General features: G+C 38.5%; 1 protein-coding gene across 1 annotated transcript in view; it reads left to right on the top strand.

The window, feature by feature from the left end:
* The first annotated feature begins 16 nt into the window (after positions 1-16).
* KPNA3 (karyopherin subunit alpha 3) overlaps positions 17-25793 on the top strand; it is a 101141-nt gene continuing 75364 nt past the window's right edge. Inside the window, exon 1 of the mRNA XM_036104615.2 lies at positions 17-177. Coding sequence (XP_035960508.1) covers positions 109-177 — 69 coding nt within the window. The 5' untranslated portion in view covers positions 17-108. The remainder of the gene's footprint in view (positions 178-25793) is intronic.

Genomic DNA, 25793 nt, shown 5'->3' with positions numbered 1-25793 from the left:
CTCCCCCTCCCATCCCCTCCCGCCCTCCCCCACCTCCCCCTCCCGCGCCGAGACTCGCCGCCGCCGCCGCAGCCGCAGGAGTAGCCGCCGCCGGAGCCGCGCGCAGCCATGGCCGAGAACCCGGGCTTGGAGAACCACCGCATCAAGAGCTTTAAGAACAAGGGCCGCGATGTGGAAGTGAGTGTGCTTCCGTGGTCTGGGCCCGCCTGGCCGCGCCGGCCCCACGGCGGCGGGGAGGGGCGGGGGGCCGACGCCGGGCTGGTTCTCGCCGGCTCGCGGTGGGTCGGAGTTGGCCGCCGCCTCCCGTCACCGCGGCCCCGGGCTGGGCGGAGCGGGCGACGGGACCGCGGGCCGGTCTGCAGCCGCCGTCCGGAACTGCCGGAGCGGGGACCGGGAAATGCCGGGTTTTCGGCCCCGTCACGCGGGCGCGGCCTGCTGTCGGCGAGGAAGGGATGTGGAGCTGAGGCGGGGTCCGCGGGCCGGGGCCTCGCGGGCCCGGGATGCTGCCGCCCTGGTCCGTCGACCGCACCGCGGAGGGGGCGGCCGCGACTCGCGCCGGCTGCCCGTGCAGCCTCCCGCCCGGCGCGGCCCCCTCGCTGCCGCACATGGAGCCGGGGCTGTGCGGGTCCCCGCGCATATCTCCTGCGAGCCGGGCCCAGGCGGGCGGTGGCGGCCCGCAGAGGGGGGTGGGGACCAGCCGGGTAACTGACTTGTTTGAGGGTGGTGAATGGGGGAGGGTAGGATGCGCCAGGACCATTTTCTCATGTTTCCAGTCCAGTCCTTTGGACCAGTGCTGCTGAGCTATTCCAGCTCATACTCCTGTTACTGCTGGCATTTGGAGCAAGCTGAAGGTGGACAATAGTTTACCATCTATTGTGTTGAGGCTTTGGAAGAGACGTTCCTACCTCCGCTCACGGGACCTCTTTTCTTAGCCGTTCTAGTAGTGGGATTGTGCATAGGATAATAATTTCTTTGACATGTTTTACCGGAATAAATTGGATACATAGCTTCGTACGGCCTTGTATATATCTCTTGCTTCAAGCTGGTACAATTTCCAAGTGGTTGCAAAACTGTAAACATCTTGGTCACTTAGTTCGTTGCTACTCTGCATGTTGCCATTGTTTCATTAAGATGACATTAGCAGGTAGTATTTGCAAACTCGGCTTATTGAGGCAGCGCTAGAGGTCTCTCTGCAGCTACTGAAAGCAATGTAGTATACAGCACAAACTTCCCTGGGACTCTGACCTCTGGATTTGTTAGGCAGAACGTGGTTTTAAGTCCACAGCGTCCTTTTCTAATACTAGGTGACATGATTTGCAGTTTTGTAATTCTTGATAAAGGGCCAATGTGACTAAGAAGTGAGCATTTTTCCTGTCTTAAAGAGAGAAGGTGGTGGGAAAACAGTCGGCGTTCAGTTTTGTAGAGAGACAAAACTCAGGCGATTTTTCAGAGCTACAAAATTAAATGCTAATTGGAAAAAACCTAAGGAAATACTGTGGAATTCCCATTTGAATAACACAAATAAAGGTCATCTATCTATTTTGGTCATGGTTAAATTTCTTTTGTGAGAAATAATTCTAAGCAAAAGTGAAACTTAAGAATAGCAACAAGAAATTCTGGAACTGCCTCCGAATAGCAACAAGAAATTCTGGAACTGCCTCCTGTTATTGGTCCACTTGATGATAGTTAATTTTGAACTTTTCCCATCAGTAATTGTTTTTGAAGCTTACCACTATTATAAAGCAAAACTTATGTAGTTTGAAAAATACCCATATTGTTTGTACAGAAGAACTAATAACATTTGTTTCCTCTCTTGGATATTGGTACAGGTTTTTGTTTTATTACTTGTCTATATTATTGTGTTCTGGGAGCTCAGTGCTACCTCGTAAGGGCTCCTGCATATAATAGGTATGCAATAAATATTTGCTGATGATCAGAATGTAATTAATGACGACTTCTGGATGCATGAAAAAGAGGCATACTTGCCAAGCCTTTTAGCCTGAAAATAATGGTCATAACATTACATTTCCCAGGATACATTAGGGTAACTAAGGCATAGCAGACGTTCAAATGGTAGTTCTATGGGGCAGACCACTATACTAAGAGCTTTATGGGACTTCATTTAATCCTTATAAGAACTTTATGAACTAGGTATAGCATTATCCCTACTTTACAGGAGGAAAGTACTTTAGGGGAGGAAACGTGAGAGTGCTTATGTAGCATGTACAAGGTCATGAAGTGGGTATGAACATTCGTTCACTAATTGTCAATTGGATGTCTGACAATGTTAGGGGATAGAAAAGAGAATAAAATTCAGCGTGTACCTCAAGGAGTTTACAGTTCAGTGGGAATAATAGAAAAGTAAACTGATAATTACAATGAAGTACATCAATAAGTATATTCTGAGAAAATTCTAACTTGGGGCTGAGCAGTCAAGAGAGATGTTCTGGTTGATTCCTAGTGGATGAATTGGAGTAAGCTGATCCTGAAAGATGAAAGAAAATTGGTCCGATAAAATGCAGGAAAAGGGAGGGCACAAGGAAGGGGCATTGCAGGCTTGTGGGAGGAGTAATTGAGCAGTCCTGAGAGAATGCAGTAGGACTGCTGAGAGAGAAGGGAGTGTGACTAAAGGGTAAACTGGGGTCAAATCTGATCAGTAAGTGCCTCTGTTGTGGATTTAGGTATAACCAAGACTAGACACTGTATCTAACTTAGTTTTATCCATTAGAAACGGTATTAAATCAGAAACTTACACAACAATTTAGCTCTGTAGAAGTTGTGATTATCAGGCTATTTCAAAACAGTGAGATGCACTTTTATGAGATGTGATTCCTACTTTTTCACGTATAGAATAGATAAAAGATAAAATATACAACCAGCTGATACACAAATAAGGTGATAGGTGCAAGTATAAAATACGTATTTTCTAAAGAAAATAAAAGTATAGAGTTATACCTGTTCCATTCACAGGAAATTGTGTATGGGTAGAGGTTGGAGGAAGAGCTAGTCAAGAATGGCTTCATAGAAAAGAGGTTGGTGAATTTTATAGGAAGTATGTGCTAAACTTGAACAGGGCACATAAGAAATTAGTGAATGAAGACTCAGGTGAAAAAGAAGAAAGAATAGATTAGGGAGTGAAGAGATGAGACTTCCATATGGCCTGTGGTGGTCTGAGAAATATATCTGTGGCAAAGAGTTGCTTGGACACTTCTTGATAGGGAGATCCTTGAAAGGGAGATCTGAAGGAATTTATTCCAGAGTGAATTAGAAAGTACAACATGATTAGAGCAATTGAAAAAGGTGACTGGCAGGGGACATTCTGGAGGTTCTGGAGGAATAATGCTCTTATCCCATATGGAAGGAGGAATTTTCAAAAAAATTGCAATTGGGGATGGTCATAACATGGAAATAGGATTTGAACTTCCTCTTCCTCCTCTTCTTCCTTTCTCTTCCTCTTCTTCATAAAACTCAAGTAGAGAAAAGGGATGAAATTTTTCCTGAGGTCTATAGGTACAGATAGGGGAGGGAGTAATTATCACCGATAGCAGTTTGGAGCATGAATGGGGGAATGGATTTTGTAGCTAAAACCAGGGAATACATTGTGAAAAGGAAACTCTTAATTATCTTCATTTGCTCTGGAATGTGTGTTTTAATACCAGTCCTTTTTATGTAAGGCATTGTTCTTAGACTTTTTTCCCTTTTACAGAAGTATTTAAAACTTTTCCAATATACTTACAGAAAAGTGCATGAAATGGAAATGTTCCATTTAATATTTAATGAATACTTATAAATCAAACACTCTGGTAATTGCCACCCAGGTTTGCCACCCAGGTCAACTTTGCTTTTTCTTGCTCCTGTGTACCTCAAGAATGTAACATTTTTATCAGTAACAATAATAACATTTTAAAAATCTTAACATTTATTGTTTGCAGTGTACCTGTACCAAGTATTTTATATGGATTATTTAGTCTTCACAACAATACTGTGAAGTATGTACTATTATTATCCACATTCACTGCTGAGGAAACTTGAGGCCTACGATTCTTAAGTAACTAGCCCTACGTCATGGGTTGGAGGGTGTAAGTGGCAGGACCTAGGCTTATAGTGAAGCAGTATGACAGAATTCTTGCTCATGTTCTTTACCGTCTCTCCACTGCATGGAGCCTCAGACCTGACTTGTATGAAATACATCTGAAAATTAATGGGGAAAATATTTAAGGAATCTTGGTGATTTCACAGAAATTCCTATCTTGGTGTTTTAGAACCTTGCTAATAAAAATTTCTGAAATCTTAGTTATCATCTGATTTATTTACCTTTTTTTTTCCTTTTTACTGTTACAAAGTTTCCTTATTAGTAAGGAGCTAGTTAGTTGGTTTCACCAAAAAATAACAACCAATATCCTTGGGCTTAACACTTAAACTTTATGCTTAAGTTTCTAATACTGGGGATAATATACGTTTTCTCATCTGCAGATTTGACCAGCATTACCAAACTCGCTTCTCTCTCTGGAGCCTCTATTGCTTAGTAGTACTACCTAGTTGCTGGAGCTTGAAACCTTATCCCTGACTCCTGTCTCTTCCCTTCCTTCACTGTTCTGTATTGGTCAGTTATCTGAAGAGCCCTCATATTTTTTTTTTTTTTTTAAAGATTTTATTTATTTGACAGAGAGACACAGCGAGAGAGGGAACGCAAGCAGGGGGAGTGGGAGAGGTAGAAGCAGGCCTCCCGCGGAGCAGGGAGCCCAATGCGGGGCTCGATCCCAGGACCCTGGGATCATGACCTGAGCCGAAGGCAGACGCTTAACGACTGAGCCACCCAGGCGCCCCGAGCCCTCATATTTTTACCTTTGATACCGACCTTACTTACTATAGCTACGCTAGTTTGGGCCACTGTCAGTCTCACCTGTGTTAAGTATGATAGTGCACCTGGTTTCCCTGTCACCAGTATCTTCCCTTCCCATTGTATCTTGTGGGTTGATCTTTCAGAAATTTTTTTGTGTGTTGCTTATAATTCTGCCACACCATGGCATCCTAGTTCAAAACAAAACAAAAAAACCTGCAGAAGTTCTTCATAGGGCCTTTCCTGACTGACCAGTAACATGCTTAGTACTGTCAGTCCGTAGTCTTTTTCTTCTCTCTAAAGCTTTCTTAAGTAAATTTTCCTTTACCTCTTTGGGATAAATTGCTATGATCTACAACAACTTCTGTGTGTGTGTAGCTGTTAAAGTATGTGGGCTCTGTGGAGGTAGGTGTGGGTATGGGGTAACTGGATGATGGGCATTAAGTAGGGCATTGATAAAATGAGCACTGGGTTTTATATGCAACTGATGAATCACTAAATTCTACCCCTGAAACTAATAATACACTATATGTTGACTAAATTGAATTTAAATAAAATTTTTTTTTTTAAAAAAGTATGTGGGCTCTGTAAAGAAGCTCACTGAGGGTAGAGACCTTGGGCTTTAAGTGCTCATTTAGTGATGAGTATATAAAATTTAATAAATATTCTGAGAAGAGAGACTAGATAATATACTTAAAACACTGTACATTTGGGAGTCAATGGTACTCTATGATTCTAGGACATCAATGATTTCTTTTGGTGTTGACTCCATGGCATTGATACTGCTGCCTAGCCCTCCTTTGACAGTCTGTTCTGCTATAATGTATTTTTGTAACATGAACTAATTCATACTTGAATGCTGAAGAGGAATAATGTTAGTTAATGCAGAATTCATGTTGGTTCATATTTGATTTTTGAGTTGATTTTTACCAGCACGTTAACTGTTTAGCACTCCCAAGTAACAGCACTTGAACACAAACACGTGAAGTACAGAAACACAGTTGAATACAGCAAGTCCAAGAGTATGCACATTGCCCCTTCACCCATATTCTGCCTCTAGGCTCCATTTAACCCCGTGTTCTGTCTTAAAGGTGCTTATTGCCCTAACCATCTTGATATATTTCCCTCTTTCTTCTTAATTTTGCAGCCCATGAAGTTTTTCAGGAATCTATATATCACACAGCAGATAGGTTATAATTATCTTTACTTGAATTCACTAATGGCATAAAATCTCTCCTTGTCCTTCTGCCTCATTGATTACTCCTTTTTGGTTGGTTTTGCCAACTCTTCTTCCTACCTCTTGAGTGTAGGCATGTCTTGGGATTCTGTCTGTGACTCTCTTCTCTATAGACTGCTTTTCTTGCCCACATCAAGCCGCTCCATTAGTTTTAACTATCATTTCAGTGTGGGGGACTTAAATCTGTTTTAAGCATCTGCTGGAAATTAATCACATGAGCATCACATCAGCTCCTTAAGCCCAAAGTGTTTAAAGCTATGTTCTGCCTTTTTTTTCTTTTTTCTGTTTATGGCATCATCACCCTCACTGTGACCTGAACTTGAAACTTGAGAGGCTTCTTGGACTCCTTCCTCATCGTCCACGTTCAGTCAGATGCCAGTCATGTAGCTTGAATCTCTGTGCTGTCTCTGGATTTTGGCCCTGCCTCTCTATTCACTGCCTCCAGCCCACTTTCAGGCTTAGTACTTATCATCTGGCAATTTAAAAGTTGCCCCCAAAGTGATATTTGATATTCTTTCTCCAGTCCATGAGATCTTTCAGTGAGTCTGATACCTGATTATTTTTCCAGGTTCAACTTTCCTTCCTCTCTCCCTCTCTGCCCCTTTAAGCTCTGGCAACACTGAACTTCTTATATGCTTATACATAATCTGGAATCCTGCCCTCCCCTGCTTGCCAGTGCTATTTCTATTCTCAGGGCTATCCTGCTGACTGGAATATCCTTCCCTGCCTCCTGTTGCCTGGCTAATTCCTACCCCTCTTTAAATACTCAACTCTGGGTTTAGCTCTTATGAGAAATCTTTCTGAATCTCTTCATCTTCCCAAGTTGAGTTAGGTACCATTCTTCACTCCTGAATATATCTTTCTCATTGCACTTATGATAATGTATTTCAATTATGTTTTATCTCTTTCTCCTACTAGATTGGAACTTTTTGAGCACATAGACTGTATATCTCCTTTGCCTACCTCTTAGTACAGTGGCTGGAACAAAGTAAGCACTAAAATATTTCTTGAGTAAATATATCTATACTAGGTACCACCAGCACGATAATTTTCTTAAAATACATTTTTGAACCGAAGCTTTTAATCTTTTAGTGCCTTTTCCTATTGCTTTCCAAATCAAGTTCAAACTTTTTATTATAATAGGTAAAGTGTTGAGAGATTAAGACACATGCACAGTGAAATAATTTTAAATTTTTTCTTAATTTTTTATTTTTTTTAAGATTTATTTATTTTAGAGAGAGAGCGCAAGAGCGAGTGGGGGAGGGGCAGAGGCAGAGGGAGAGTCCCAAGCCGACTCCACGCAGAGGGCAGAGCCCGACTTGGGGCTCAATCTCCAGACCCCGCAGTCACAACCAGAGCTGAAACCAAGGGTCAGACACTTAACTGACTGCACCACCCAGGTGCTCCTCTTATTTTTTAATCATAGAAATATTCTAATACATAGTAAAGTGGAGAAAATAGTAAAATTCCATATGCACATCACTTGGTTTTAATAAGTAACAGTTAGCTCTTTGTTCCATCTTTTGTTCCATCTATATATATGATATCATGACATTTTACTCCTGAAGACTTAAGGCTACCTCTCTAAAAAAGTAATGCATTCTTACATAAATACCGTATCACCCTGACACAATAATTTCCTAATAACATCTAATCTAGTCCACATTTTAAATTTCCCTGGTTGTCCCTTACTTTTTTTTCCCCCTTAATATTTGGTCATTAGAACCAGGATTAAACAAGATCAGATCACATTTGGTTATGTTTCCAAAGTCTCCTTTACATTTTTTTTTATTGTAGTAAAATATACATAACAGAATTTACCATTTTAACTATTTTAAGTGTACAGTTCTGGAGCATTAAGTACATTCACATTGTTGTGTAATGATCCTTACTGTTCCATCTTCAGAACTTTTTCATCTTTCCTAACTGAAATTCTGTCTCCATTAAACAGTAACTCTTCATTCCCTCTCTCCCCAGTTCCTGGCAACCTTCCTTCTACTTTCTGTTTTTATGAATTTGACTACTCTAAGAACCTCATATAGGTAGAATCATACAATATCTGTCCTTTTGTGACTGGTTTATTTCTCTCAGCATAATGTCTTCGAGGTTCATCCATGTCGGGGCATGTGTGAGAATTTTGTTTCTTTGTATGGCTGAATAATATTCAATTGTATGTAGGTACCACATTTTGTCCATTCATCCACTGATGGACTTGGGTTGCTTCCACCTTTTGGCTGTTGTCCCCCACCATTTTATAAATGCTGTTAATTTGTTGAAGAAATCAGGTCAGTTTTCTTGTATTAAGTTGAACCACATGAAATTTCCATTTTTGGGTCAAGTATCAGCAATTCCATATGGTTAAGCCTAATAAACTGTCCTCATTACTGGATTTGTCTGTTTCTTTGTGATATTGCTTAACTTGTTCCTCCTATTTCTTAACACCCTCTGGATTTTCTGTAAACTGGAGGTTAGCTTTAGAGGCATGATTATCTTCAGTTTAAACATTTTTGATTAAAAAAAAATACTTCCATTGGTGATGCTGTGTACTTCAGACTATATCCCAGTGGTGTACAAAGATCAGTCAGAGGGTTCAGATGATAAAGAATAGATAAAGATAGTTCAGATAAAGACTAGGGATGCTGGGGTGGCTCAGTTGGTTGTGTCCAACTGTTGATTTCAGCTCAAGTCATGATCTCAGGGTTGTGAGATCGAGCCCAGCTGGGCATGGGCCCTGCTTAAGATTCTCTCTTCCTCTCTCTCTCTCTCTCCCCCATACCTCAAAAAAAGAATAGTTTAATGTTGTAATGTCATAGTCACTACATTTGGTGAAATGAATTTTAGTAATTTGGGTGAAATGTGATATAGACTGGATAACATTTGAAGTGAAAGAGTAACCTGACTTCTTGGTATCCAGCAAAGGAGTTAGAAAATGTATCTGGAAAATCTAACTTCAAAGTCAGTGACATTCTCTTTCCATGACTGACACTGTCCCTAAGTTGACTTTGGTTTCTTAGCATAGAATTTGGCTATATTCTCAATTCCTAGTCTCTGTTCCTTTACTTTGAAGGTAAAGCAATAGTAAAAATGTAAGGAGGATATGGCTGTACTTTGTGCAGTTTTGCTGTTAAGAAAAATTTTGTCACAGCCTAGGATACCAACATTAATAGTTAAAATATGGTAAAACAAAATCATGACTATATTTACTTGGAATCAGTCTTTCTGAATGGTTGTGTTTTCTGGGCTATGAGTTTATTTGTTTACATACCAAACTTTCTTTTATTTTGAAATGTCAGTGTTTCTGTGTCCTATATATTTCTCTGCCTTCCTAGATAGAATATAATTTAGTTATTTTCTTGTTTCTTGAGAATTACCATTATGCATACGGATATCAGTTTTTACTTTTATGTAAGTAATGCCTTTGGGTTCTTAGATTTGTCAGAATTTTATCCTTAATTTCTATGTTTGTGGAGTTTTTGCTCTTCATAATTTTTTTTTGCCTGTCCTTCTGTTGCACGTCAGCTATCTCTTTGATATGTCAGCGTGTTTACCTGTAGTAGTTCCTCTCTTCCCTTTTAATTTGATGCTTCATACAGCCTAGTGACTTGGATAATAGATTTATTAAACACTTATTTATCATTTGCTATGGGCTGGGCAGGCATTGTTAATGCCAAAGATAATAAATATAAATAACATTGTCCTTGCTCAGTTTAGTGGGAGAGACTGATACCTAAGCATATACAATGGACTCTTGAACAATGCAGGGGTTAGGAGTGCCCACCCCTGTGCTGTCAAAAATTCACATATAACTTTTGATTCCCCGCTTAACTACAGATACCCTGCTGTTAACTGCAAGCCTTACAGATAACATAAACAGTCAGCTAACAAATATTTTGTATATGTATGTCTTATATACTGTGTTCTTACATTAAAGTGAGCGAGAGAAAAAATGTTATTTATAAAAACCATTAGGAAGAGAAAATACATTTACAGTACAGTACTGTAAAAAAATGTGTATAAGTAGACCAGCATAGTTCAAACCCACGTTGTTCAAGGGTGAGCTGTACTCTGTGTACAGCATGGTAAGTTCTATGATACAGGTACGTAATTTGCAAAGTACTGTGAGAGCATGGAGAAAAGGAGTGACTATACCTAGGGAAATTGAATGAAGTTACACAGAAGATCACACTTGAACTAGGTCTTGAAGAATGAATAGGAGTTTGCCAAAATGAAAGAAAAATAACATGAATAACAGTGACTGTGTCATGGAGTCTTAAAGTCGTGATGTGTTCAAGCAATAGTTGATGTGGTTCAGTTCCTTTCTTTTGGAAACCACATTCTGATTTGACCTTTCTTTGCAGGGTACTCTTCTGCCATTGGATATCTTTTGGGGAGATTTTTAATCTAAGTGCTCCTGCCTCCTTTAGTTAATTAAAGTGCCTTGCTCTTTCTGGTTAACACAAAGCCAATTAAATGCTGTCCCTGGCATTTAAATCTTAAATGAGCTGATACTGAGGCCTAAGTTGTTCACCTTGGCAGAAGTACTATGAAGAAATCTTTCATTAATTCCCACCACTTAGATCTGCAGAGTTGTTTTCATCCTGAGTTTTTCATAGATTGGATTCTACAGCTTTTCCTTTGGTTCTGTGAATTGCTCTATATTCTTTCAGTAAATTCTCCTGCACCCCTTTGCCCCCCTTTGTTTCTTAAACTAACTCAAGTCTGTTTTTATGGTTTGCAGCATAACTGTAATAAGGTGACCAGCTGTCCTGGTTTGCCCAGGACTGAGGGAGTTCTCAGGACATGGGACTTCCATTGTTCAAACCAGTAAATTCCTGAGCAGACCTTAACAAGTTGGTCACTTACTGTAATTGAAACAGTTTGGGAGTAAAGATGATGAGTTTGCGGAACCAAATGTTCAGATGGAAATATCCAGTATGCAGCTGAAAATAATGTGTGCAGAACTAGCTTGCTTTGGTTATTTCACTCAGCAGTTACTTGAATTCTGAACTAAGTATGAGAGATAAAACACTGAATATAATGATAACCAATAACTGTTGAGCACTCACTATGTACAAGGCACTATGCTTATTAGAATAATACTAAATAATTCTCACATAATTGCCATTATACAGGTGAAGAAAGTGAGTTAAGAAATTTGCTTAAGAACATATAACTAGGAGGAGGCAAAACTGGAATTCAGTCCTAGATTTCCTACTTTAAAGCCCTCTTCCCTTAATAACCATTCTTCTACTCTGCCTCAGGGTCCCTGCTCAAGGAATGTGTGGATTAATATGGAAATGATGTAAAACCAAATAAATACTTACAGTGGAAGTATGTTGAGAGAACAGTGGGCACATAGGGAAAGACTCAGCATGGGTGAGTTAGAGAAGGCTTCATGGAGATGATTGTCCTTAAGATGAAACTGGAAAATTGTATAGGTCTTTCTTTGGTAGTAAATCTTGGGTGGGCCTGGAGGTAAGAGACAGCCTGATATATTCTGGGGAATAAAGTAAATCAGTATTTCTTACAGGTGGAGTGATTGGAAGGTTGGATAGGATAGGCAGGGTAGGCAGGGGCTAGATTGTGAAAGACCTCTCCTGGGTTTTGTGCATTTAAAACTGTAGCTTCAGTTGCACCATAGGAGGTAGATTGGTGAGGGTGAGAAGGGAGTTAGAGAGGAACAATGAGAAAACTCTCAGGGGTCTCAGAGATGGATGGTCTGACTAATAGCACTGTCATTGGGGTCCAAAGGCTGTTTATTTGGCATATGTTACCTTCTCTTTTTTTTTTTAAAGATTTTATTTGCTTATTTGAGAGAGAAAGAGAGCGAGTGTGCGAGTGCACAAGCAGGGGGAGGGGCAGAGGGAGAGGGAAAAGCAGACACCCTGCCGAACAGGGTGCCGATGTTGGGCTTGATCCCAGGAGCTGAAGGCAGATGCTTAACCAGCTGAGCCACCCAGGCACTCCTTTGTGTTACCTTCTAGAACAGACGTTAGCAAAATTTTTTTTGTAAAGGGCCATAATATTTTTCAAAGCCCAAATCTTTTAGGCTTTGAGGGCCATACTATTTATGTCACAACTCTCTATCTCTGCTGGAGATGAAAGCAGCCATAGACAATAGGCAAACAGATGAGTGTGGCTGTTCCAATAAAGCTTTATTTATAAAGTGAGGTGGCAGGCTAGATTTGGCTTGTGGGCTGGATTTGGCTCAAAGGCTGTAGTTTACCTAACTTTGTTCTAGGATAATATGACCAGTAGTGAAGATTTGGAAGATAGATCAAGCAATGATTTTAGTGATTATGATGATAATGTAGATGAGGGTTCTTGAGTATAAGAAGAAAAGAGGCTAGGGGAGGAAAGAACCCAAGGAAGTACATCATCTTCGGGCACTAGTGAAAATGCCACTGAAGAATGAGTCTGTAGGAAGCTTACAGCAAAGTGGTGTAGGAGAGTTTCTTGAAGGAGGGGCAATAGTTGCAATATCAATGCTACAGAAAAGAGAGCTATGAAGGACCTGAAGTAAGCCATTCATTGTATTTGGCAGTTGGGGCCAGGGAAAAGTGGAAAACCCAGACAGTAGAGGAGGCAGGGCGCTAGATTATGATGGAGTGAGAAGTGAATTGGAGTTGAGGTGGTAGAACCAGTCAGTAGAAACTCAATTTAAAAATTTGGTAGCCGTGGAAGGAGGAACCACAGGTAGTGTGAGGAGGAAGTAGGGTTAAAAGAAGGCTCTTTGTTGTTTTTTATTTGTTTACAAGTATGGAATTGACTGTTGTTTGTAGACTGAATTGAAGAAGCCAGAGGAAAAGAGTTAAGGGGCTGGCTAGAAAAGGAATAAATGATTGAGCCAAGAGTAAGCGGGGAGCTGTTAGGGAGGTAACATAAGAGATGTAAGTTGTGGTTAGATTTTGAAGGGCCTCAGGTGGAAAGGACTTGAAGAAGAACAGACAGGAGTGAGGATGGGCTGAAGTAGGGTAGGGAAATTGGAACAGATTATGCCTACTGGCCTCTATTTTCTTTGACGTCGTTATCTCTAGAGAATAAAGGGTCTAAGGTAGTATGTGAAGAAAGGGTGATTTGGGAAATGCAGGATATTTGGGGAGCAAAATACCTGGGAACAAGAGGGGAACGGGGGAGGGGCAGAGGGAGAGGGAGAGAGAATCTTAAGCGGGCTCCATGCCCAGCTCAGAGCCTGAAGCAGGGCTCAATCTCACGACCCTGAGATCACAACCTGAGCAGAAATCAAGAGTTAGATGCTTAACCGACTGAACCACCCAGTTGCCCCCAGATATCATCTTTTATATGTCAATATTTTAACATGTATTTTAGAAGTTAGGTCGATTTTTGACAACAATTATAATTTTTGAGTTTTTCCTCACACCAAGTAATTTCTCCCACACCAGCAGGGTGTCCTACAATTCAATTCAATTCTGACACTATGTAACTGGAGACAGCATCAGATTCCCACAGGTTAAGGGCTTAGTTCTATAAGACTTCACCCCTTGCCCCCCACCCCCTTCTGATCTACCAGCTATAGATTGGAGGTTCCCACAACCTCCTTCTCCTCCTGTTTAATTTGCTGGAGTGACTCACAAAACCCAGAGAAACATTTTACTTACTAGATTACCAGTTTATTATAAAAAGATGTAACTCAGGAACAGCCAGTTGGAAGAGATGCTTTCTCTTGGAGAGTGCCACTCTACCTGTACCTCCACGTCTTCACACCAGGAAGCTCTCTGCACCTGGTCATTTTGGATATTCATGAGGCATACTTTATTAAATCATTGGCTATTGGTTACTGAGGTCAATCTCCAGCTTCTCTCCCCTCCCTGAAAGTTGGGGTGAGTGGAGGGACCAGAAGTTCCAGTCCTCTAATCACATGGTTGTTTCACCTGGCAACCAGCTCCCAGCCTTAGGTGACCTAGGGGGGGCTTTCCAAAAGTCACTTCATTAACATAATGAAAGACACCTTTATAGTTGTCAACACTTAGGAACAGCTGAGGGCTTTAGTGCCAGGAACACTGATGAAGACCAAATATATATTTCTTATTATAAATCATAGTATCACAGTAAGACATATAGTATTATCCTACTTAAAAACTCCAAAACAGTACTTGTCATATCATTAGCCTATTAAAAATGTACTTTTGATATGAAATTTCAAAGTAAAAATACCTGCTATTATACCACACATTTACAGACCAAAAAGAACCTTCTTGGTCAGTTGTTTGGGGTTGGGTGTGACATAGGAAATTAATAAATAATATTTTAGATAACTTTTTCTTCTCCAACGAAAAAGAGAAATAAAGGAATAATCTTACCCCTGCCAAAATAGGTTGATGATAATGCGTAATTTTTACGAAGATGGTATAGAAGTTGTTACAGAGGAGACTTCATGTAAATCAAGGTGTCTCCGTATTTGCAATATTTTGAGTGATTTTTCTTTCACTTTTTAAAATGAAAATGACTAATGAATGCTCTACATTATCAGAAAGATATTAAAGTACTCTATGTGTCTTTGAAACAGCTTGATGTATTCCAGTTTATTATACCTTGACTGTAAAGAAAACACAACAAAAAGTTTTTTTATCAAATGTGGAAGCATTAGAATTATAGAGGCATCAAGTGGGACAGCAATGAATTTGTGCTGTGGTCCTTCCGATATTGAAACACTGTGTTCTTTCTTTGCATTCACTATCTCAGAATTGCAAAGCTGGTAAAGATCCAGCTTTTCTGGATGTCTTTGTGATGTATACAGAAGGTGTTAAGGTAGACACTGTTGTCATTTTTCTGTACTTAAGATAACAGTAGAGAAACAGTGGTAGAAAGCTGAACAGAGTATGGAGGAAGGTAGCTGGACAGGCATTGAAATAATTAGAGATTGGATAGTGTCTGCATCTTCCTCTTAAAATTCACATGTGCAAGAAAAAAGGAGTTAGGTAGCCTCAGAAGGATGATCATGTTAGCTGGGTATTGGGCTATAGATGGTAGAGATGCAAACAAAGATGATAGAGGAACAGCCTACAAAGTGTTATATAGTGTTAATCAGCTAGCAGAGAGCCATGGACTATGCGGTTAGATCTCTTTGTAAATTTGAAGCTAATTTTGCTAACTTGAATCTAGTTCCATGAATATCATATATATGTATCTTGGTTTTAGAATAAGGTATAATTAGGAACATTTATCGAGGCTTTTTTTAATACTTTGTAAAAACAAATTTTTAATACCTTCAGCATCTGGTGTTTTAAACAAAAACATAGGAAGTAGAATATTTTGGGAATGGTGCTGCATAACACTATTTGTGTGCTAATTCATATTAGTAGTTACTCACTTATTAGTTATACTATGCTTTTATCTAAAAGTTAAATATATTTTAAGGGGGAAGAGAAGATAAAATATAAATCATGATTTTAATTAGAAAATTTAAGCATGTAGATATATTCACAAATTTTAGAGAGAAAGTTTATAAACTGGTAATTCCCAGTTAGGGCTATCACACTATTTAATGATAAAATGCAAATTTACTCCTGTATGAAAATAAATTCTCATTGGCTGAATCCTGTAGTAAGAGTGACAATAATTTGGTGCGCCTGGGTGGTGCAGTTGGTTAAGTGTCCAACTCTTGGTTTTGGCTCAGGTTGTGATTTCACGGTTGTGAGATTGAGCCCCAGGAATCTGCTTAAGACTCTCTCTCCCTCCCCTTCTACCCCCACCCCCCCAAATTAGTAAATAAATAAATCTTTTTTTTTTTAAGTGACAATAATTTAAAATGCTTCCTCATTCCCCTTGGACTGTTTACAGTTACTGTCATGGACTATGGCTGCTGGCAGCAGTGTGGTTTTCAGTTATGCATTGAGTTTTGGGAACATTGTTTTTGCTAGAATAAAGGAATTTGTACTTGGATGTTAAAGTTCTATCAGGGCTAGATGTTTGCTTTTTGTTTTCTAAATTTTATGAATGTGGGGCTAATACAAACGAATACTTTTCTTCATCCTTTTGAGCTTTTGAAACTTTGGGAAAGTGGAGTATTTGAGAGACTTGGAGCTAAATTAATCTAGATTTGGAATATAGAGGGAGAAAAAACATAGACTATATACTGTGATTATGGTATAGTGCAAACAGCATTGTCACTGGATATGACTCTCCCAAGTTCAGATTTAACATTGGTTGTGTAGACTACCCTTTTTTGATATTGTGGGGCAGAGGGAAATAAAAACGAATGAAACAAGATCCCTGCCTTCAAGGGGCATTTAACCGAGGAGGGTAAATAATACAGCTAACAGTAACTATAAGGCGGAATGCAGTGGTTTAATAAAAGTAAAGATAGTTTGAGAACACAGAGGAAGGACAGGTGAATTACAGCTTTGAAGATTTGGCAGAGCTTTATAGCAGAGCTAACATGAACTGGGCCAAACATTTCATGGTTTGAACTAGATGTTGAATTAGAATAGCAGAGAAAAACACATTTTTTTCTTAACCTAATTTATTTGTGACCATGTATGAATGAATTTCCCTCTGGTTTGTTGCAGTGATCCAGAGCATTAGCATGAAAGTCTGTGTTTCCCATTTGGTGTACTGCCCTAGGGCCAGCCAACTGAGGACTTAGGTGATGGAGCACTTGCAGCCTTGTTCCTTAATCTCCGAGTGCTGTATAAACATTTTGTGTGTGTGCCATGATGTGAAGGAGATCGGGAAACACAATTTTAGATTACTTAATACTTCCTTCCTGGTAATAAGTTCTTTAATATATTGTTCAGCTTTTGTCAAAAATAGCTAGATAATATTCATAATAAGAACACATTCTGAGTAGGCTGTATTAGTTACCAGCTCAGTCTTCTGATATATTAGACATTAGCTCCATGCAGTGATTAGGGGGCTCAGCCAGGTTTTTCACTTTTTTTCTATGATTTTGTATTTGGGAACATGATGGCATTAAGTGAGGATGTGATACATTTAGGGTCATGACTAAACTTCAAAAATAATGTGACCAAAATATCCCTCCTTATGCTTTTCCCCTTGGTAAACATAGTACTGGACCTGTTTCTGAGAAAAATATGTATACTCTTCACAGCAGAACAGCTATTGGGGGGGAAGGGACGATGGGCAAATCTGTGTAGGGTAGGGACAGCCTTGAGAGGAAATCTAGAGCTCCCTTCCTCTCCCTTCTTCCCTGAAAAGGGAGAAGGAAGCAGAAGACAAACTTAGTTTCAAAGTTTTGAATTTACAACCCTGAAGAAACCAGGCAGCTGGATACCCAGGCCTAGGAGCACCCTAGTAGTGACTGTTGGCAAGTGTTGAATTCAGCTAGGGCTGTAGATTCTGGGGCTAGTGTGGCATGAAATACCACCCCCCTCACCCCTGGTTGTATTGGAGAGGAGAAACTGGAGCTCCAACTTTCTTATATCACGGAAGGAAGCACTAAGATGATTCTAGGAGAGTGATAGTTTTGGTGCCACAGATTTTCAGAACACAGTTACTTTTTGTGTGTATGTGAGGTAGAAGATATCTGGTGCCTAGGGGTGTTTTAGGGGTCTTCAGAAAAGATTCAGCACGCTCTTGCTCTTTTTGTTCAGTTCCTCTGCCTGATAGACTTTAGTAATGTTAGTTTGGCTACATAACAGTACTGTAAATAAAATGTTCACTTTTGCATAAAATAAGTATGACATTAAATAAATGTCATGTAAACATCATTGTAAGTTTTATTATAACACTGTTAAAGGTTAGTTATTGACCACTCACAAATTTTTTTAATTATAGGGAATATTTATCAACTGCTAAAGTGGTGATAAGCAATACGACCAGTGCATAATACAGTTTTAATAGGAGGAAAAAATTAGAATGTTATTGGTAATTATAGAGAAACTAATCTTTGAAGCAAATTAATTTAGGAAGCGTTTTAAATAATTTGAGCATTTATCAGTAGGATAATGAACTTGTTTTAAATTACAGAGGTAATACACATAATCAGTAATATAAATTCAAAGGAGAAAATGAAACATGTCACCATCACTTGCCACCTCTCTTTACGCAAGTAACAACTGCTTTTTTTTTTTTTTTTTAAGATTTTATTTATTTATTTGACAGAGAGATAGAGCCAGAGAGCACAAGCATAGGGAATGGCAGAGGGAGAGGGAGAAGCAGGCTCTGCACTGAGCAGGGAGCCCGATGTGGGACTCGATCCCAAGACCCTGGGATCATGACCTGAGCCGAAGGCAGACGCTTAACCATCTGAGCCACCCAGGCGCCCACAACTATTTTAATAAACTTTATTGGGGTATATTTATCCATCTTAAGTATTAAACTTGATGAGTTTTGCAAATGATTACTTCCTTGTAAGCACCATCACAGTCACGATGTAGAATATTTCTGTCTCCCTCAGAAGTTCCCTCATGTCCCTTTGCAGTCCTTTCCTCCAGCCCCAAACAAATATTAATCTGCTTTCTGTCACTATAGTGTGCTTCTTCCACAATTTCATATAAAGGTAATTATAATACATACTCCTTTGAGTCTGTTTTTGTGATATAACATTAATATTTTTTTTGTTTACTTGGAGTTCAGTATTTTTAGTTGCTGACACATACTCCATTGTATGAATATATCACAATTTGCTTATCCATTCACCTGTTACTGGACGTTTGGGTTCTTTTCAGTTTTTGGCAGTTATGAGTAAAACTGCTATAATATTTGTTTACAAGCCTCTGTATGTGTTTTTTTCTCTTGGATAAATACCTAGGAGTAAAATGGCTGGATTATATATAGTAAGTGTGTATTTGGCCTTATAAAAAACCGAAACTCTTTGGGATGCCTGGGGGCTTAACTTATGCAGTTAAGCATCTGCCTTGGGTTCAGGTCATGATCCCAGGGTCCTGGGATCGAGTCCCGCATTGGGCTCCTTGCGCAGAGGGGAGCCTGCTTCTCCCTCTCCCTGCCACTCCCCCTGCTTGTGCGCTCTCCCTCTGACAGATAAATAAAATCTTAAAAAGAACAACTTTGAGACTCTTTTCCAAAGTGCTTGTAGTATTTTACATTCCCACCATAAGTAATGTGAGTTCAGTTATTCCACATCTTCACCAATACTTTGTATTGGCAGTCTTTTTAATTTTCAGCATGTAGTGACTATATGTTGGTATCTCATTATGGTTTTAATTTGCATTTTTATGATGACTAATGATGTCTAGTAATTTTTTGTTTATACATTTACAGGCTAGTTATATATCTTCTTTGTGTAGTGTCTGACTCTTTTGCTCATTTTAAAAGTTAGGTTGATTTTTCTAATTACTAAATTGAGTTTTTTTATAATCTAGATACAAAAGTTCTTTGTCAGATACATGTGAATATTTTCTCTCAATCTTTTGTTTGCCTTTTCATTTTCTTAACAGTGTCTTTTGAAGAGTAAAGGTTTTAAAGGTTTAAAGCCCAATTTATCAATTTTTCTTTTATGGTTCATGCTTTGTGAAACATTTACCTACCCCAAAGTTTTTCTTATGCAAAGCTTTTTTTCCTGTGTTTCCTTCTGGAATTTGTTACTCTCATTTTTTACATTTAGGTTTATGATTCATTTTGAAGTAATATTTGTGTATACCATGAGATAAATTCTTACAGCACTTCAATTACTATGGCACTTTTGTTGAAAATCAATTAACATATATATATGGTCTCTTTTTTTAAAATATATTTTATTTATTTATTTGACAGAGAGACACAGAGAGGGAACACAAGCAGGGGGAGTGGGAGAGGGAGAAGCAGGCCTCCCGCGGAGCAGGGAGCCCGACGTGGGGCCCGATCCCAGGACCCTGGGATCATGACCCGAGCAGAAGGCAGACGCCCAACGAATTCCTGATCTCTATTCAGTTTTATTGATCTACATGAGTATCCTTATGCCATTACCTCACTCTCTACTGCTCTAGCTTTGTAGTAAGTCTTTTTTTTTTTTTTTAAGGGGCAGTGACTTTGTTATAAGCCCATTGTTCTGAGAAAACATTTTACAGAAAATATGGGTATCAGTAAGTCTTGAAGTCAGCGTAATCTTCCAACCTTGTTCCTCCTTTTTAGGATTGTTTGGCTACATAACAGACATCTGTAGAACACTTTACCCAACAAGGTTAGAATATACATATACATTCTTTTCAGGTTTACATGGGACATTCTCTAGGATGGATCATATGTTAGGCCATAAAGGAAGTCTCAATTAGTTAAAAGATACTAAAATCACACTGAGTTGTTCCTTGACCCCAGTGGAATAAAGTTCACAAGTTATGTGGAACTCAAACAGCACACTTCTAAATAACCAATGGGTCAAAGAAATCACAAGGGAATTAGAAGTTGAAGAAGTTAGAGAAGATTAGAAGAAATTTAAGATGAATAAAAATGAAAACATAGTATGTTGAAACTTACTGGATGAAGCTACAACCATGCTCAGGAAACTGTATAGCTATAAATACCTACATTAAGGGGTGCCTGGGTGGCCCAGCTGGTTAAACATTGACTCTTGGTTTCAGCTCAGGTCATGATCTCAGGGTCATGGGATCGAGCCCTCTGTAGGGCTCTGCACTCAGGGCAGAGTCTGCTTGAGATTCTTTCCTCTCCCTCTCTCTCCCCTTCTGCTCTGCCTTCCCCCACTTCACGTGCTCTCTCTCTCTAGGATAAATAAATAAATAAAATCTTTAATACCTACATTAAAAATGAAGTATAAACTAGACTTGTAACAAACAGAAGGTAGGAAATAATAAAGATTAGAGAAGACAAAAATGAAATCAAGAATAGAAAAACAATAGAGAAAACCAGTGAAATCAAAAGTTGGTTCTTTGAAAATGTCAACAAAATTGACAAACCTTTAGCTCGATTGATGGGAAGAAATGATGGAGAAAACCAGTGAAATCAAAAGTTGGTTCTTTGAAAATGTCAACAAAATTAACAAACCTTTAGCTCGATTGATGGGAAGAAAGAGAAGACTCAAATTATCTTACAGAAATCAGATAATAAGGGAATACTGTGAACAATTATATGCCAGCAAATTACATAACCTAAATGAAATGGAAAATTCCTGAAAAGATATAAACTACAAAATTGACTCAAGGGGAAATAGAAAATCTGAATAGATTTGTAACAGGTAAAGAGATTGAATCCATAATCACAAAATTTGCCACAAGGAAAAGCCCTAGACCAGAAGGAAGAGGGGACATTTTCCAACTCATTCTATGAGATCAGTATTACCCCGTTACCAAACTAGACAAATGTATCACAAGAAAAGAATATTACAAACCCATGTCTCTTATGAATATAGACACATATCCTCAAGAAACTAGGAGCAAATTGAATTCAGGAATATATTAAAAAGATTATACATTATGACCAAGCAGATTTATCCCTGGAATGCAAAGCTGGTTCAATATATGAAAATCAGTCAACATAATATACCATATTAATAGAATAAAGGATAAAAAACCACATGATCATCATAATATGTACAGATATAGCATTTGACAAAGTTCAGCACCCTTTCATAATAAAAATATTCAAACTGGGAATTGAAAGGAGCCTCCTCAAGCTGATAAAGAGCATCTACAAAATATCTACAGTTGGCCTCATATTAATGGTGAAAGATGGAAAGAAAGCTTTCCCCCTAAGATCAGGAACAAGACAAAGATGTTCATTGTTCTTCCTGTTCAACATTGTACTGGAGGTTCTAGGCAGGACAGTTAGAAAAAAAAATTAAAAAAATAGAAATAAAAGACATCCAGATTGAAAGTAAGTAAAACTATTCTCTTTTTGAATATGACATAATCTTGTATATGGACAATCCTAAGGAATCCACTAAAAATCTACTGGAGCTCTAATATATGAGTTCAGCCAAGTTCAGGATATGAGATCACTATATACATAGCAATTGTATTTCAACACTGTCAGTGAACAATCTGAAAATGAAATTAAGAAAACCGTTCCATTCACAAAGAATAAATACTGAGGAATAAATTTAACAAAAGTTTAAGACTTCTAGTTGAAAACTATAACTTCATTGGAAGAAATCAAAGAAGATCTAAATAAATGGAAAGACATTGTGTGTTCATGGATCAGAAGAGTTAATACTGGTAAACTAAAATACTCCTTACGTGATCTACAGCTTCTTTGTAATTCCTATCAGAGTCCAAGCTGGCTTGCTTTTTTTCTTTCTTCTTTTTGACAAGTTGATTCTAAAATTTTTGTGGATGTAAGTGACTCCAAGTAGTCAAAACAATCTTGAAAAAGAATAAAGTTGGAAGACTTCTACTTAGCAGTATCAAAACTATTACCTACAATAATCAAGACTGTGCAGTACTAGCATACGAATTGGACTCTACCTCACAGCATATACAGAAGTTAATTCAAAGTTGATCAAAGATCTAAATGTAAGAACTAAAACTATGAAAGTCTCAGGAGAAAACATAGGTGTAGATCTTCAGATTAAGCAGTGTTTTCTTAGTATGACACTAAAAACATAAATGACAAAAGGAAATATCTAATTGAACTTCATCAAAATTAAAATCTTTTGTGCCTCAAAAAACACCTAGAAAGTGAAAAGGCAGCTCACAGATAGGAGGAAATCATATATCTGATAAGGAATTTTTATCTAGGATATATAAAGAACTCAGCAGTAGAAAGATAATCCAAGGGGTTACCTGGCTGGCTTAGTTGGTGGAGCATGCAATTCTTGGTCTTGGGGTTGTAAGTTCAAGCCCCACTTTGGGTGTGGAGATTACTTAAAAAAATAAATAAAAATTAAAAAGACAATCCAATTTTTTTTTTTTAAAGATTTTTTATTTATTTATTTGACAGAGAGAGAGAGAGCTAGAGAGGGAACACAAGCAGGCGGAGTGGGAGAGGGAGAAGCAGGCTTCCCGTGGAGCAGGGAGCCCGATGCGGGGCTCGATCCCAGGACCCTGGGACCATGACCTGAGCTGAAGGCAGACGCTTAACGACTGAGCCACCCAGGTGCCCCGACAATCCAATTTTTAAATGGGCAAAGGACCGGAGTAGAAAATGCTCTAAAAAAATTATACAAGTGGTTAATAAGCATGTGAAAAGATTCTCAACGTTATTAGTCATTAGGGAAATGCAGATCAAAACCATAATGAGATATCCCTTCATACACATTAGAATGGCTAAAACAAACAGATAATATCAAGTGTTGGGGGAGGATATGTAGCAGTTGAAAAACTCATACACTTCTGGTAGGATTGTAAAGTAGTATAGCCACTTTGGAAAACATTTTTGCAGTACTTCAAAATATAGAATTGCCATACCACCCAGCAGTTTTACTGCTAGGTATACGCCCAGGAGATATGAAAGCACATGTACACAGATGTTCATAGTCACATTATTTGTAAAGGCAAAATATGGAAACAGTCCACTGGCCATCAATTGATGAATGGATAAGTATGTTATATTCATACAATGGAATATTATTCAGTAATAAAGAGAAGTGAAGTACTGATATATGCTACAACCTGGATGAATCTCAAAAACATTATGCTAACAAACCAGACAGAAAAGGTCACTATATGATTCCATTTATATGAAATGTCCAGGCAGTCAAATCCATAGATACAGAAAGTAGATTAGTGATTGCCAAGGACTGTGGAGAAGTACAGAGAATGAATGATAAAGGGTGTGTGCTTTCTTTTTATGATGATGAAAATGTTCTAAAATTAGATAATAGTGATGGTTGCACAACTCTGAATGTACTAAAAACCCACTGAATTTACCCTTTACAGAAGTGTATTTTATGGCATGTGAAATATCTGAATAAAACTGTTATTAAAAGAAAAAAGGTAAAGTACACCTAATATTAGCACAAATTATGTAATGAAAGCATTTTCAGAATGGAAAATTATATGTAATAAGGATAATGTGGAGTTCTGGTATTTAGATTCTAAGTCGTTGGGTTGGGTTTTTTTGTGAAAGGGCAATGTTGTTAAGTTCCAAATTCATAAGCTGTGAGTCTTTGAGAAAAAAAAATCACTTAAGAAATGTCATCTTTTCTGGGAAATTCCTCTGGTACTCCAAGACAGAACCAGTTGGTGTTTCTAATGATCACACACAATGTAACCCATACTTAAAGGCTAAGAAAAGATTAAAAAACAAATTGTAGCCAACACTGTTCTAAAGTGGAGTATCTTTTAGTGGGATAAAATATGTATCTAGAATTCTTTGTTCCTGTGCAGCTAAGTCGCCCTTTTCATTCTGCATTCATCCCAGGAGGTGTTCTCTTCTCAAGATGCAGGCAAGGGCCTATTAATGGCTTTCTATCATAAAAATTCAGTGTTCAGGAGAAGTAATAGGATTTAAAATTGAAAATACAGATAGATCACAACCTGTAGAAAAAGGAAAATAAACATTGATGACTACCTACTTTGTGATACAAATTGCTTTTGTTAATGTTTATTTCATTTAGTTCTCAGAACCATTTTTTGAGATAATTTAATATCCTACTTTTGAAAGGTGCTATTATCTATGGATAGGGTAAAAACAATAGGTGAAGCAAGATCAATGAGAAAAATGATGAGCTCAGTTTTGAATATGTTAAGAGACTTGGGGTTTTCTGGAGAGTGATCCAGGAGACACTTCAGCTCAGGAGAGAGAGTTGAGCTTAAGTTTTAAGCTGTTTAAATTCCCAAGGGTGTTGGTCTTGCAGAATATATCAAAACCTGCTTGTTTACAAATGCAGCAGTTTATTTAGAGTATGCTGGCTAAAGGGAGCTGCAGTTGAGGGGATGATTCAAGTCTGGCATCTGAAATTTATATCAGCTGCCTTTCCTTCTCAGAAACTAAGTTGCCTTACACATTCTCTCCCTGCCCCATCACACATTTTAATTGTTTTTTATGGGTAGCATCTTTTTTTTTTTTTTTTTTGTACACAGACTGTAATCAGCTGGTGTGGATAGTCTCTTATAATTTTTAACTAATTTTGTATTTTCTTGGGGGCTTATTCTTGAATGAAGTCTTCAGATATTAGTATTGTTTTAACAGTTCATCAATCAAAAGTAATGGTTCATTAATCAAGATTGTGTGGTACTGGCATAAGGATAGGCATATATAGATCAATGGAATAGAACTGAGAGTCCAGAAGTAAACTTTTACATTTATAGTAAATTGATTTTCAAGGGTGCCAAAGCAGTTCAACAGGTAAAAAAGTCTTTTCAACAAATGGTGTTGGGACAACTGAACTGGATATTCTCATGCAAAGGAATGAAGTTGGGCCCCTACCTTATACTGTAAAATTAACTCAAAATGGGTCCAAGACCTAAATGTAAGAACTAATCCATAAAAAACTGTAGGAGAAAAAAAAAATATGTGGATCTTTGTGATCTTGGATTCGTGGTTTCTTAGCAACAACATCCAAAGTAAAAGCAGTCACATAAAAATGGATAAATTGAACTTTATTAAAATTAAAAATCTTTGTGTTTCAAAAGACATCATCAAGAGGGGCTCCTGGGTGCCTCAGTTGTTAAGCGTCTGTCTTCAGCTCAGGTCATGATCCCAGAGTTCTGGGATCAAGCCCCACATCGGGCTCCCTGCTCCGTGGGAAGCCTGCTTCTCCCTCTCCCACTTCCCCTGCTTGGGTTCCCTCTCTAGCTGTCTCTCTCTGTGTCAAATAAATAAATAAAATCTTTAAAAAAAAAAAAAAGACATCATCAAGAAAGCAAAAAGAAACCCATAGAATGGAGGAAAATATTTGCA

The sequence above is a fragment of the Halichoerus grypus genome, chromosome 4 (assembly GCF_964656455.1).
Source record: "Halichoerus grypus chromosome 4, mHalGry1.hap1.1, whole genome shotgun sequence".
Classification (NCBI taxonomy): Eukaryota; Metazoa; Chordata; class Mammalia; order Carnivora; family Phocidae; genus Halichoerus; species Halichoerus grypus.
Note: the sequence above shows the minus strand (reverse complement) of the source record. Positions and strands in the feature narration are given on the sequence as shown.